The sequence below is a fragment of the Ixodes scapularis genome, unplaced genomic scaffold, assembly GCF_016920785.2.
Source record: "Ixodes scapularis isolate PalLabHiFi unplaced genomic scaffold, ASM1692078v2 PGA_scaffold5__190_contigs__length_132052651, whole genome shotgun sequence".
Taxonomy (NCBI): Eukaryota; Metazoa; Arthropoda; class Arachnida; order Ixodida; family Ixodidae; genus Ixodes; species Ixodes scapularis.
This window is the reverse complement of record NW_024609880.1, coordinates 90,589,358-90,604,355: the sequence shown is the minus strand read 5'-3', so window position 1 is coordinate 90,604,355 and position 14,998 is coordinate 90,589,358. Positions and strand designations below refer to the sequence as shown.

Below are 14,998 nucleotides of genomic sequence, written 5' to 3'. Positions count from 1 at the left end.
TGTGGTTGGTGGTGGCTGTTGGCTTCCATGAAGTTTAGGACCGGCAGCCCCTGTGATTCGCCCAAGGGATTATGTCCTCGCAGCATATACTTATTTTTATATTAGAGGAAAATAAGGGTGGAGACCAGTTGATGCTATTAACTTTGGGTAACGTTGGAAAGCCTTCTTCATGTGTCTTCAAGAGGGTCTTGTAGAGCGATGGTGTTGCGGACCATAGCAATATGTCTACAGTGAATCGAGCTCGGCCTCGTTGGAGTAGACACATAACAGTGCTCGATTTTGTAACGTGAGCCTTTACACTTCTGCTCCCAGTCGTCATCCTTTATTTTACCCATCATATAATTGTAGTTCAGTTAACACAACCACTTAATTATAGACTTGAACTGGCGATAGCATGACAAAGGAAATATACTTCTGAAATACTAGTATAGTGGTAAACACAAAGAAACATTTCCTACTAAAAGGAGATGTCGCTTTCTACTATTGGTCTCCTTTACAGTCGTCTTTCCATACTTCAGATGTTGTGTTGGGGCAGTTTTGTGTGTAGACATTCATACATTCCTGGGGAACAGGAAGAGGGGCCCGTCCATCTCCTACTGAAACCAATTCGCAACCTGGAAAACAAATACAAAAGAGTTGATACATTAAACGTCGAGTTGGGACAACTTAGGAATACATTTGTCGATGCAATAATAGTTAACTGCCATTAGAAGTTCAAGGAACCTACCAAGTCTTCGCTCGCATTAACAACGTGTTCGTATATTTCTGTTAAAGTTATTGGCACGGCGGAAAAAAAGTATCTTTGGTGGTCTGCAGCAAGCAGTTACTGGATATTATAATTCAGGTACTAAAGGGCATCACTTTAGTGGCTACAACCGATGGTGGGTATTGGGTAAGAAGAGAGGTGACGCTGTTTAAAAATCGCCAGAACCCCATTTTACGTAATATGTTAAAAAAACTGTAGGACTGAGTTTGTTAGGTTAAAAAAATTAATTGAAACGTTTAGAAACTGCCACTGTCACTGCATTCATGACATACATGTTTCACTGACTTTCTCGAGTGTTGTGGTCTGTTGCCATTAACCGAAACACTTTTACAAAGTCATAGTTGCGCGGAGCGATTTCTGTAGTGCTTTTGCTTCCCAATGGGATGGGCGTTTCTCCATTTATGTCAGCTGGGTTATTTTTACACTTTTACGGCAATTCTGGAATGCTCCAGTTTTATGTAGATAACTGTAAATATCAGCGTAGAAGGGTCCCCATTGCCTGGCATGTATAGACCATACACGTAATCGCCTTCTGTCCGTTGTCATCTTTGTCACGTGTGGAACGAGTTCGGAAAATACGCGGTAGCTCTCATTTTATGCCAAAATCACTTGGTACTTTTTGCGTGGGTATTAAGCGGCCGAAGAATATCTAAAAAAATCGAATGAGGGACAATTCGAAGAGTTTGTCGACGTTTAGCGCACTCAAAAAGCTGTCATTCAAGCATTCACCCACCCAAAGAACACTCCTTTCACACAGCGCTCACTAACAACTTTGTATTTCGTGGTTTACTTCGGCTTCTACTTCTTCAGATTTTTGACGATTTGCAAATAGAAAAAGACGACATAAGAGTAAAAATATCTGTCTAACGTTTAGGCTAATTCGCGGCTAAATAATTAATCTCTTTTCGTAATAATGTTATCGACGGCGTACTAACACATTTGTCCTTTAGTCGTATGACATTGTCGGCTTCGATGATTTCCCTTGTTAATTGGTTTACACTTTTGCCCAACACGGTGCTGTTGTTGAAGTGCCCGACACATCCACAATCCCGACAGTGTATCCCCAAGTGGCCAGAGTTAGCGTTTACAATGTTGTTGGAGTGTTCTCGAAGGCGGTCATTTAAACATCGCCCAGTTTGTCCAACGTATTGTCTTCCACATGAAAGGGGGAATGAATAGACAACCCCCTCAACGCAAGGCACAAAGTTGGTCCTATGCTTCTTGGAGCTGCAGATTGCGGAATTTGAGGGTGTAGTTACGTTTTTGCAAAGGCTGGACAGTTTGGTGGGTGCTGAAAACACGATGTCCACATTGACTCTGTTCGCTGTTTTCTTGAGGCCATGGGAAATATTGTGGATGTAAGGGACGATGACTGGTCTTCTTGTCTTGTCTTTGTGTGTTTGTTTGTTCAAAGAGCACGTGTTTCAAGACTTGTGTTTGGCGCACCGGAACGCAAGGAGGAGCACGCCACAAAATGGGCAACTTAAAGAGCGCGCAAAAAACGCACGGTGACGACACGGCCAAGAGCATGTTGTGAATGCGTGGTTGAGATCGGGGGGTAAAAATAGCTAGCGGGCGCATTGGGGCTTTAAACGAACGCACGAGGTGAGCAAAGAGCAGAACTCTCGCGCCGTACAGGCAGTCAGTTTTCCCTTTGTCGCCGTCACGAAATCAACGATTCCTATTTTTTTAGAGCCATAAGCTTGCCATATTATGCACGAATTTTATGGTTTTTAATTGAATGTAATCGTTTAACTTAAGTGTAAAAGTCGAAAAGTTTACATTCATGTTGATATTGTCAAATGCCATGACACATAGCCAAATAAAGTTCATTGGAAAATAAAATATAAAATGGCCGCATCTCAACGTGGTGAATGATGTTGATTGGGGCGAAGGTCTGGTGGTGCTGATGATACTGATTTCATTGTTCATAGGTAGTGCTGATGGTGCCGATCTTTTTTTTTATTGCTCATAGGTAGTGCTGAGTTCCGAGTTGCCGTTTCGACTTCATTATTACTGCTTTATGGTCGGTGAAATGCAGAGCCAGTGGTTCTTCTAGCGGATCAGCTTGGATCCGCTAGAAGCCATGGGAACGCCTCACCACCGCTTAAGTCAACGGTCCATGTCGGAAAGAGAATGTGTGGTATGGAACGTGGTTATATACGCATTTGAGCATTTGCTCGCGGCGCCCTCTCTTCTATAAAAGTTGAGCCAATGCATGCAAAGTTTAATGCGATTATATACGCATTTGACCGCAGCGCCCCCTCCTGTATAGACGTTGAGCGGCTACATGCAACATTTCATGCATGACAGAAACCCCAGCTCTTGAGTTACTACCATATCTCAGAGCCCCCTACTCGTCCCGCAGCCGTGGCCGAGAGGTTAAGGCGATGAACTAGAAATCCAATGGGGTCTCCCCTCACAAGTTGGAATCCTGTCTACTGCGCAAACATTTTTTCTTTTCATGTGAGCACGGACGCCGGCAGGTCGGACGTTTGGACGGACGGACAAGGGTAGACCCTAAGGAGCTTCGTCGCTAACACTCTTATCTCCTGTCTTGCCTATGCTTAGGCATTCTAAATAAAACAAAACAACAAAAAAGCGACATGCTACTGCAGTTTCTCGGCCAATTAAAAAAAAACTTTGTCTTTACTCTAAATGCGTCTTTGTCACAAGTCCAATAGGAAAAATGATATTCACGAAAGCCTAGAGACGAGAAAAAAGGACCTCTCGGTTCTCGTCTTTTCAGATATGCTTTACAAGCTTACGAGTGCATCAAAAACAACATAATTTTGTTATCGTGGTCCTTGTCTGAGTCTGTGTGGGTAAATGTGATTTTATTTCTTCGTTTAGTGTAAACTTACGTTGGCATTTCTGTTATTTTTTTACGAAGCAGCCGATCAGCATATTAGCAGCGTCAGCCTTTTCGTGTATGTTTATTAGTTAATAAGCAGCCATTAATGAGTAAAGCGTTAACTTGGAACGTCCAATTTATATTTGTTGAATGTCAAACAAATATATAGAAAAATATTTTATATAACCCAGGGACGCATCCTGACTTTCGCGGTTTTCAAACTGTTGTCACAGACGACCCAATATTTCTGTTAATAAAGGCGTGAGCCATATACTACTGGTCGTAAATTCCGTGCACTTGCTACAGGGAGCATTACGTTCGTCTGTTGGTACATAATAATGAAATGGTAGAAGAGCGCTAACAATACTGAGGACAGAAGGAATAGTTGCAGGAACAAAAAGGCAATGTGTGCGTGCATATATTTTTTTTCTTTTGGCATTTTGTTTACAGTTTTTTGCTCGCTATCACTATATTTGCAGCTACGTTCAAATGGCTTTTCTGAGGCGAGCGTTGGCATTCATTCGAGTGTTTGAGTAACACAAATGTGAAATCAATCATTACAAAAAGTAGAAAACAAAATAGTACACCTTTTGAAAAAAAAAAAAAAAGAAAAACGATGCAAATTGTGTAACAAACATTTTCACGGATGTTTATTCAGATTTAACCGCAATTACTGGGGTGGTTCTCTGCCTTTTTTAATCGTTCGCCAATTAATCGTAAGCCATACTTTTTGAACTCGTGGTGACAGAAATATATTAAAAGATATTAGTTTATTAAAAAGTACGTTTTACTTTTATCGTTTCCATAAAGAACATATTTTGTAGAAGTTAATTTTGAAGACGGAATTAGAACGGAGTAGTCGGTGGTATTTTTAATGCTGCATCGAACTACCCGCGCTCTTTAGCCCTTGCCTTTTCTCTTTGGAGAATCTGGGTTGTCTAGAAGCAGGAGGTCTATGGCGAAAGACCAGGCGATAATTGCAAGATAAAAGTATAGTTTTTGTAAAATTTCTTAGCACGTCTAAGCTAACAAAAAATATTTGTTTGTAAGACTTATTTCCGCCAGATTAGCCTGAATCAGAAGATATTTCGCGTTTCACTTTCAATATATTTGTCACACCTGCGTTTCTAAACAAATATTACGCACTTGGGGGAGAGGGAAGGGGTTACCTGTAGAATATACGAAATCTTCTGTAATGTTTTAAATACGCTTAGGTAAGAAGTATATTTTTTGAAAATGAAGGATGTCATGAAAGGTAGTAAATTTTTTCTTACCTGTCCCATATTTTTCATGCGTTGCGCGCAGAACAGCACACGTCTTCTCTGAGTTGATGTACAAAAATTTATACAACGACGGCTGAGGACCTAAATAAAAAAAAGAAGGTTAATAAAGTGTCCGTGACCCTATTAACTTTAAGTGGAAGTTAAGCCGAAGAAAGGAGTAACATGTATTTAGTTGCATGGGGCTAATTAAACCCAGAGGAGTGAATATAACGAACCCATATAAATCGTGAACTGTTTATGATACGCATCGTTTAGATCTTTAAATTGTGTCTACGCGGAATGCTGCGACGCATGTGCGTATATTTTCTTTTAGTCTTTCTAGATACCTCTCGCAGCGGAAGGCCAGAAAGACTAGAGACAAACATTTATTTGTCCTCCTCCCTCCCCCCCCCCCCCCCCCCAAAAAAAAAAAAAAAGAAAAAAAAACTGATGCACTTAAAAACCGACGACCACTTCGCGCTTTCCACTTTTCTCTCGCTTCTTCCTCTCCCCCTTCTACCCTGTCCAGCGTTGCCTGTTTCCTCCTCCCCATGGATAGGAGGATCTTCTGCCTTGCAGAATCTCGAGTCTGCTCGTCGGTCTTTAAGACGGACAGTTGGGCACTGTAATACGTCACGCCAATTCACTGCGTTTTGCCTCAGTGAAATTTTGAGTCAAACTGTTACTGAAAAACATTTTTGTTATCATCAGGTTTTAACGTCGATACTCCGCTTGCTCAAAGCACCTTACTATAAAGGCAGAAAAATCCAAACTTCATTATAAAACTTTGCCGCTGAAAACTAAAATCAATTGATTGATGCAGTGTCTCTGGTAAAGGAGAGTCAAGCAATAAAGACAAGGTGTTCTAAAAGTGATCTTCACTGGGGCCTTAGTCTTACCACCTCCTTTGCAGTAGCATTTTGTATTGCTGAGGACGAGAAAATTTTCCATGGCTAGCCTCGAGGGTGAAACGTATTCCGCTTGACACTGGTAACAATGTTTACTATTATAATCCTCAGTTAATAAAAGCGTGCTTGCGAGGACTTGAGTAGTATTTGCAAAAGACACAATATAAACTCGGTCCAGTTAATTGAAGTTTTATTCCTTGGCAGCACGAAGAACTCAGGGCATTACGTTTCCTGAGCAACTTTTTACCGCTCCTTATCCAATCGGATTGCACCATTAGGTGATAAGACCCCCGAACAATGAATCAGGAAGCGACAAGCGCGAACAAAATAGGATACGGACAGGGTTTTTTATGCCGCCATTCACAACAGTGCCCCAAAGACAAGAACGAAAGAGAAACACATATCGTAAATGATTTCATTATGAAATTTGATGATTCATTGTCAACTATTCTTTTGTCTCAGCTGAAGTCGAGACACAGCTGATACTATGCACCTGACTTCTCATCTTGCAATCCGATTTCGGCAGGCCCAGGCGATCCTACACCTTCCGTTGCCGTTCTTGCCTCGACAACCACGTCGGGTTCCAGTGCTGTGCAACGAAATGACCCAAACTTGCAGCAGCTTTTTTTGCAATCTCAAGAGAACCGACCTCAACCGCCACAAACAACGACATGCCGGACTCTACAAAATACGAAACGAGATATCGTCGCAACTATGGCTCCCAAGGGCCGGTTCTGCTATTTGTTGTACCCAATCATCTACGAAACAACAGCTTACTTGTCCTTCAGGACGATCCCCCGGCTTCGTTTCATCTTACGTCCAGGCACAGCCGACGCAACGAGCTAATGGGACGCATCGAACAGCGTCAAAAACGCAAGTCACTGAATCTTTTTTGTTTAGGATTCGTTTCGTGATGACATAACACGTACAGAGACTTGAGGAACACCATGACGGTGCTCTCTAGACACTGTCTGATTGCTCCCATCAGTTCGTAGCGTCAGCTGCGCCTGGACTTGAGTTAAATAGGTCCTTGAATTCGAACAACCAGTAGCAGCTGTACTGTAAACACTCTAAAAATGACGTGTCTTGAGTTTTATTTCCATCCCATTAGTAGGAGAGTCGTATCAGCAAATTAAACGTTCGACGTAGATGCGTGGCACAGCCGGTTGCGGCGCGCCGAAGGTAGGAAAGCGTGAGGGCGGAGAGAAAAACTAGCCAATACGACGTCACCAGCGGGGTACCCTTGCTCGCCCCTAAGCTGGCTTGCGGATGTCGACGATGAGGTCACGACGCTCTGGACAGATAACAGGCGGCAGAAAGAATCGTCGCACGCCCGGCGTCAATCGCCGCACTATTTTTTCACAATAAACGCGGTTTACGGTTACTTTTGCCCAACATAAGTGCGATAACTGAATTTAAGGGACAAAAATTAATAAAGGTTAGCTCCTAACCACATTTTTTAAAGTGATTTAGCTTTCTTTTAAACTCAAACGATATTAAATCCAATTTTGAACAATTTAATACAAAAAAAATACAATTCGTTTTGTTGGGGAAGTTAAATATAATTGAGAAAGCCTGATTTGTTTACTGATGCGACATTAGCCCTTGCTTGGTGAGGTAACACTAAGGCTCTTATTTCATGATTTTGATAACTTTCTCTTTGGCTTATTGAAAGTGAGAAAACGTTACGATTTTTTATGAATACTTACTACTTGGAAAGGTGAAGAAAAGCGCATTGTCCTCAGTGTGTGATCCCGAGGTGAATGGATGGACGGTTACGTTCAAGCTGTACCTAGAATTTTGGAATAAGATATGAATGTCGTGTTTTCCTTTTTATAAATACTAATAAACTTTTACGCTTACATTTTTTTTGAGCCCTTTAAGCGGTGCCTGAGAAGAGCCTGATACGTTCCGTTACAAAGTCCCGACGTAAATTTCACGGATACGCATTCACTTGGAAGCTGTGGCGTATATGTGTGACTCATTACGTAGATCGTGTCACTGCTACACAGGAGCTGGAAATAAATATGATAAACTCACACACACGTAAAGATATTCTCACGCACGCAATCACGCAGCATGCTCACCAACTTTCTTTTTCACGCAGAACATCGATATGAAAGCGCCTACTGAATATCTGAGGGAAGTATTCGTGCGCAGGCGTGTTGGTAAAAAGTTTACATAATCCGAGACAAGGAGGGATACGAAACACACACAAAAGAGATGGGCAGAACACAACGTCTCTTTTACAACGTCTCGAAGACATTATGTGTTGTCTCTTGCTTTTACGTGTATTTCTTAACCCTGCTTATCTGTTTCGGGTTAAAGATACACCTTGTCCTGTCAAATAGCTCTTACCTAGATATTGAAGGCCCTCAGACCGAAGGCTTTCAGAGTATCAGCAAATTAGTTTGTGATCTTATCTCTGCGCGTGTTCCGCGACTTGCACTCGTTCGCTGATGCCAAGAAAGAGCTTTGAACGGAAGGCATGCATCGATTCAGCGTATCAGATCCAGACTAAGAATATTTGTTCATTCCGCGTTAACAGTATCGTAATAAATTGAAAGCAATGGGTGCCTGTGTTCTCGCGCACGCTCAGGGATTTTTAAAGCTATAGACCTTACATTCTTAACTTTGCTTTATAAATGTTCGTTGGCGGGTTATAGGTCGTTGGGAGACTACAGTTAGTGCAAAACGTTGGACTTTTTCATTGAAATGGAAGCGAACAAACGGACCATCGTGGGGTAATCAATGTTAACTCCGCGAAAGCCTTATAGGTGACCATGCGTTAATTGTGCTTCTTATTGTAAGCCGCCTCGCGGTGGGTCCGAAGCAAATAGCCGTTCTACCAATTCATCCCCAGCTGGCGGGATCGAATCCCGATTGCGTTGCCCGCCTTCTGACGGAGGCTTATTGCGAGGAAGGCGCCGTGTAGCCGAGATTCGGTTGCACGTCCAAGGGTCCAGAAGTTGGCGAAATTAATCCTCACTCCTCCCCTGCGGCGTGTGCCAGGTGCTCTTCGTTGGTTTGACACGGGAAACCCGCCAATTTTATTTTATTTGTGTTTTATTTTTTATGCATACAGTGGCTAGCGCTATGAGGCTGAAATGCGCAAAGGGCAACCAAGCAGTACAGCTCACGTTGTCCAGCGGAGAGCGAGCCAAGCGGTTGAGTGGGAGCGGAGGTGATCATGATACCTGGCTTGCGGGGCCTGAGTATAGCTTTTTGCCTCTGAACACTGTTTCACGTATTTAAAGGAGTCATGAAACGCTTTTTCAACTTTTTTCTGTTTAGCTTTCCTCCTCAACTCATAAATCGCGCATTGTACCAAACAGTTCAAGAAGTCGGAAAGAAGGGAGTCCCCTTTTGCTCGGAATCTCGCTTGTGTAGCCCGGACACAGCCATTGTCCCCCTAGAAGATTAGCCCGTCGCTCAAAATAGGTGACCGGCGTTTGAGCCGGAAGTTTCGTCATCCGAAGCGAGGCACCACGTGACTTTACGCTTCCGGTTCGTCCGGTGCCGGTCGCGGTTCGTCCAGCTGCATCAAGAGCCCTTCTAGCCGTGGTGGCCGGGCTGTATTCGCGGTGAAAATGGCTTACAGTTCCGCGGTACGTTGTTCTAACGGAAGCCATAGAGGGCATAAGATGTTCCAGTTCCCGTGTAACAAAGCATGGAAGCAACGATGGGCCGTCGCTGTTAAGCGAGTGAAAGAGCGAGATGACCTGTGACAAACAAACGTCGGTGACCGTTTATGCGCGGCCAATATTGTTACAGGCCAGTACAACGTGTTCTCTCTTTCTTCGGGTAGGGCCAGCGGGAAATAACGATCTCTAACAGGCTTTTGGCACCCACCAAAAGCGTCTCGATTATTCCACGAAGGGGTGAGCACTGCTTGTCGTACAAGGCATCTGCGAGAACGCGGGATGCGATCTCGCAGGCAATCAGTTCATGGCACGACGTTTCGTCAACATACGGTGCCATTGCCAGGCCGTTTAATCGTTACATCGACAGCTCGGATTAACATTTTCTGTGATGAGCCCACGCAGACTGTTCCCGGGAAGCGGCTTGGATGGGTGGCTTGCTATAATATAAATAAACAAAAGGACAGGTCAGCTTTTTGTAATATAAAGAAACAAAAGCAAATGGGCAGCACCTTCATATTAACGGATAATAAAGCAGTAGCACGACCCTGCGTAGCTCATATCAAAATCGGTGCTAGTTTGTGTATGCTTTCTTACTCCACATCATTAAAAAAAACATGCGGGAAGGGGGAAAGGGGGGGGGGGGGATGGAGGGTTATTGTAGTTCCCGGGGGATGGGTCCGGACATTTCGTCGAACGCCGTTTCATCGAACACCGTTTCATCGAAGTAGTTTCATCGAACACCGTTTCATCGAACGCCGTTTCGTCGAACACCGTTTCATCGAACGCCTTTTCATCGAACGCTGTAACAGCCTGCAATATTTTTGCAATTTATTTTGATTTTTATACACAACGTCATCTAACTCTCCTTTTTTTTTTAAATCACAGTATGCAGTGACGAGATAAGTTCCATTGTGAACATGTCCTGTTTCGAGAAGAAAGCCTCCATAAAACAATGACCCCTCTCCATGTCACATAAAACAATTGAAAATGAAAGAAAAAAAAAAAAGAGAGCACGATGTGCTTTCTGGGAAGCGGGTAGTGTTTTATTGTTTGACAGCGTGTACCTGTAACCTTGGGTTATGTGAGGATCCGAAAGGGTTCTGTCTTCTTGGGTGACAGAGTACACCCGGGGCTTTACTAATGTCTGGTGCGGGTTGGCCTTCCTAAGAAAGCGTCCTGAAGATGATTCATAGGCAAAAGGGTCGGTAATAAAGTTGACAGTGAAGGGGATGTGGTTCCAGTCCAGGTGACGCCCGAAATCATGTTGGCTGACACTTTGTGCAGCTTTTAACTCTGTAGAGATTGAAAACTTAAAAAAAAAAAAGCAGAAACGTTCAATTTGAGCATAAAGCTGATAATCAGAGTATCGTTGTATCTTATTTCGTGTGCTCTCCTGGCAGAGTATCGTTTTATTACAAGCGTGCTGCCCTGGCAGTTAAATGTTTTTCGTGAATAAACCTTCAACTAAGCGTAAGTGTGCAAATGAGCTGGTGTAAATGGCACATTACCGAAACCCCTGTACAGCCAAAAAAAAAAAAAACACAGACATTCAAAAGTGTTTTAAGTGTCGGTCCTTTACCTCCAGTGTCATGTTTTCTGACAGGTACATGAGTAAAACTTTTCAGTAAGTCGCATACCCATTTGTTTTTATACCAATGGTTTTTATTTCTAGTAATTTGGCTCCACCCTAAAGACAGTTTCACAAGTGACTACCTTAGTCTTAACAAATGTAAGGTAAAACATCTATAAAGCACTGTTATGCCCCAAAACTCGATACAGAGAAATTCGATGAAACGGCCCTTAGCGATTCGATGAAACGGCGTTCGATGAAATGGCGTTCGATGAAATCTCCATTCATTCGATGAAACGGCATTCGATGAAACGGCGTTCGATGAAATGTCCGCTGCCCCACGGGGGACAACTTAGTTGAAGTACCGAAAACGCGTGAGTGTTAAAAAGCAAGGATTGTCACGTAGTCAGATGTCGACGAAACTAACTTTCGCACCGAAGTGGCGTTTTAATCGCGCGAGAAAACATACTAGCTGAGTTGGAAACGCCGTCTGACCGACTTCTTTCCCCGTCTTAAACTTTTGATTGCCTGAAGATTTTCTTACCCAGGCTTAGGTGTTCTAACAAAGTGAGAAAAGTATGCCAGACCTCCGACCGGGCATTTCAGCTGGCCGTGTCTTACGGCTTACATTCGCGCCTATTTCAGTTGGTGATGTGATCTAACGTAACCATCAAAAATAAACAGAACCCAAATGAAAAACGCTGGCTCAAAAGGAAAACGAAACAACCAACCAGAGTTTTCATGCGAAGATCCGGAAAGCGCGGTGCGAGTGCAGCTTGCCGCCGGCCGCACTCGCTCTGCGCTTTCGTGGCCGTTCTTGATGCTTCTGCGTACCGATTAGTACTTAACATATCCGTAGAAACGTTCAGAAGTGTGTAAGTCACCCAGCAGCAGAGGAAGGTGGCCCGGATTGATCGGGTTTCAACACCCGCACACGCTTCCGTAGCCGTCATGGGGCTGCGTCGGCTGCTAGCTACGAACCGGAAGTGAATATTACCCAGAGTTCTTTGAGGCTGCTGCCAAACGCCGGTCACCTATTCTGACTAGTTGCTTTCCCCACCCCGTTCACCCCGAAGCTGAGAGTGCTGTGGAAGCTACGTGCTCGTTGGGCCAGCCACACATTTTCCACATGATCGCGCCCTCTCGCGCATGCCGACCCGCAGAGAATGAGGTCAGGTGATGAAAGGGAGGCGGCTGATTGGTCCGGCAAGCGCGTAGCTTCCACCGCAATGTCAGCTTAGGGGTAAAGGGATTAAGTGAGGTCCGGTGTCGTGTGACGTGCGCTTGGGCCCTGGTGACGCGCTGCGGGGTCCGCGGATGTATCACAGTGAAAAGGCGGAGAACTTACGAAGGGAAGAAGGTACGAAAGAGTCCGCTATATTTTGCAAATTTTTGTAGCGAAAGTCAGGCTTCTGACTTTCTACCTTTGTTCTTTTGGCCCACTGAACGATGTGCTATTAGTAAAATCCCAATATAAATTGATTTACTCCAGCCCAAAATTCGTTTCATGGGTCCTTTAAGTCTGAGTGTGAGCGATTGCTTTGCAACCGTTTGTGACTGCTCCAAGCCAAATAACACTCTTGCACCATCAATATATCCGGTGGCCCAGAGACATTCCCCGTCTGCGTCTATATTTCCGAATCTTTTAATTATCACTGTGGGCTTCAAATAATTTGGCCAATGTTATAGGCAATCTTTTTTCATCGATAGTGCGTAGATTTAATGTGGCCAATACAACGCCACCTTCGGTCCGTAGTTATACGCAGGTCGTAAGCGTTCTTCGAGTCCCTTCTAGATTGCGCTGGTGTATGTTCTCTCGACGTAAGCGGTGACATGCATATGTGTAACCCCTCCGCCTTTTAGAAACTGATAGCATTGCTATGTTTGTGTTTGGAACATGAAAAAAAAAGAAGAAAAATAAAAGCCCATTTGTTCAATCTGAACACAGATCCCTAAGGTTTAAGGGCATGACTGTAGAGGAGGAAGCAGCTTATTAAAGAAGAGTCTAATAAATACTGAGAAAGACCACAATTTCTTTCCGATCATTTTTATAGCCACGACAAAGAGAATAATCGCAAACAAAATTGTCATCGAGGCGCCTCTTTAAATTAAATATTATTTTAGAAACGCGGAAACGGCAATAGCTGCTATCGCATGCTCCCACCTAAAAAAGGAGATTGTTGTGTATATGTTTATACAGCCGGAAGTTAGACCACCTTAGTGGGCATCTGGTTTCTCAGCTGTAGATAAGCAATTTAGCCAGTGTGGTACAACCGCTAGCCTAAGGTCTTGAACGTGCATCACAAAGTAGTGATACACGACAGCACACCAGTACGATGCTCATCCAGATCGAAACGAGCAGGCGTGGGGATTGAGCCCAGGATTCTGGGTTCTGCAGCGTGAGCTTTCGGTTCATGTGCTCCGAGCCGGTGTGCGCTAGCCCACTCTGCCACCGATCTCCACTTCTCCTACCTAAAGAAACACAAATTCTAGTTCTTTCTATTCAAGTTTCACAGTGATTCACGGTGGTTACAACATATAGGCCTGAATGCGGTTCATTACAAGAACTTCTAATAGTTACTTACGCCAGTTGCGTGTTGGTGTTCAAAATTGTTTGGATCATCTTCGTAAGGCGTTTTTTGGGAGCTCACAGTGGACGAAAGCCCAAATTGCTGGCTGGTTGCCACAAGGAAGGTTGCTAGTGCAATTGAAAAGAGAGACATTTTATGTTTCGAACGTAATTCGTATATCGCCTAAAATATCGCCCTTTTATACGTTCTTAGAAACATTGACTACGTAGATGTAACGTAAAGAAAAGAGCGTTTGAGAGTTTTTATTGGTAACTGAACTATTGTCTTCTGCCGAACGTCAGTCGAATTCCCGTTGAAGGATTAATAAACAAAATGCTCTAAAAAATGCGTCGAATGAACAGATGGAAGCATTGTTGTTCCAGGGTACCGAATGCTCCCGCATCATCGCATTTTTTCATGTTAATTATAAAGAATACTGTGGCCAGATGCGATAATTCGCTGCATTTCGGCGGTACGTGGAACGAAAGCGCAGGATGCGCACTCCGACATCGCGATTTGAAATATCACTTTGTTGTTTACGACGCGTATTGGCTTTTGCACCCGCGTGCGTTTTCGTAATCGCCACTGCCTAATGCGCGTTAGAAATACTGTGTTATCAGGTACACCTGCACTGTTCATATTTCCTTTCTACCAAGAAACCCATTTCGGTCTCCGGCTTTAGCCGGATTCTCCCGCCCCACTTGGCTGTCGTCAGATGGGTGGTTTCGATCCCACTATTACGTGATCAAGCCTTGCGAATGCAAAATTAAAAGAGATAGTTCCTTTTATTCTCTGAATTTCACCGCGAGAAAGAGGCTTCTGAATCAGTGGTGGTCAGTGCTTGTATACTTGGGCCAGAGTAGAATGAGAACACCTCTGCAAAATCATGAACGTTCCAATCCGATATCGTTTAATTATCCCTTCGAAAGACAAGTATATGTCCGAGTGTTGTAATAAAAATTGTCACGAGAGCAAGAACTGTCAACTGATTGTTCTTTTAGAAACTTTTTGTGCTTGTTTAATTCCTGGGTGAATTAAACAGTGGGAATGCCAGTGTACTTGCTCTCTTTTTCTAGTGAAAATGCCTGCACTTTGGTGGGGTGGTGTTATTTTAATTTTTGCTATCACATCAGGCCGAAGCAGTCATAGAAACAAACCAAATCTAAAGATGTCAGTGGCAAAACGAAGTGTAGAGAAAGCATAAAACACGAGGTCTCCCTTTCTCCCGTCTTACGTTGGCCCTCGGCCTTTCCAGTGTAGGATATGTGGCCCCTACACTCACAAGAGTTTGAGACCGCTGTTTTAGAGGATCCTGTAAGAAGCAGAATGACTGAGAAGGTATCACACCTTTTCATTTCGGTATGATATCAACGATGTGGAGTTTGTGGTGTTCTCTTTTGTATTTCTTTGCAATTTTCATGCTA

At 43.6% G+C, this 14,998-nt stretch overlaps 1 protein-coding gene across 1 annotated transcript; it reads right to left on the bottom strand.

Moving 5' to 3' along the window:
• Positions 1-480: 480 nt before the first annotated feature.
• On the bottom strand, positions 481-13,727 carry LOC120843599. The gene is made up of 6 exons (XM_040215011.1): positions 13,590-13,727; positions 7,654-7,805; positions 7,503-7,582; positions 6,335-6,379; positions 4,895-4,984; positions 481-614 (listed from the first exon to the last, which is right to left on the bottom strand). The coding sequence occupies exons 1-6, from the start codon at positions 13,725-13,727 to the stop codon at positions 481-483; spliced, it is 639 nt and encodes a 212-aa protein (XP_040070945.1).
• Between the last annotated feature and the right edge of the window lie 1,271 nt (positions 13,728-14,998).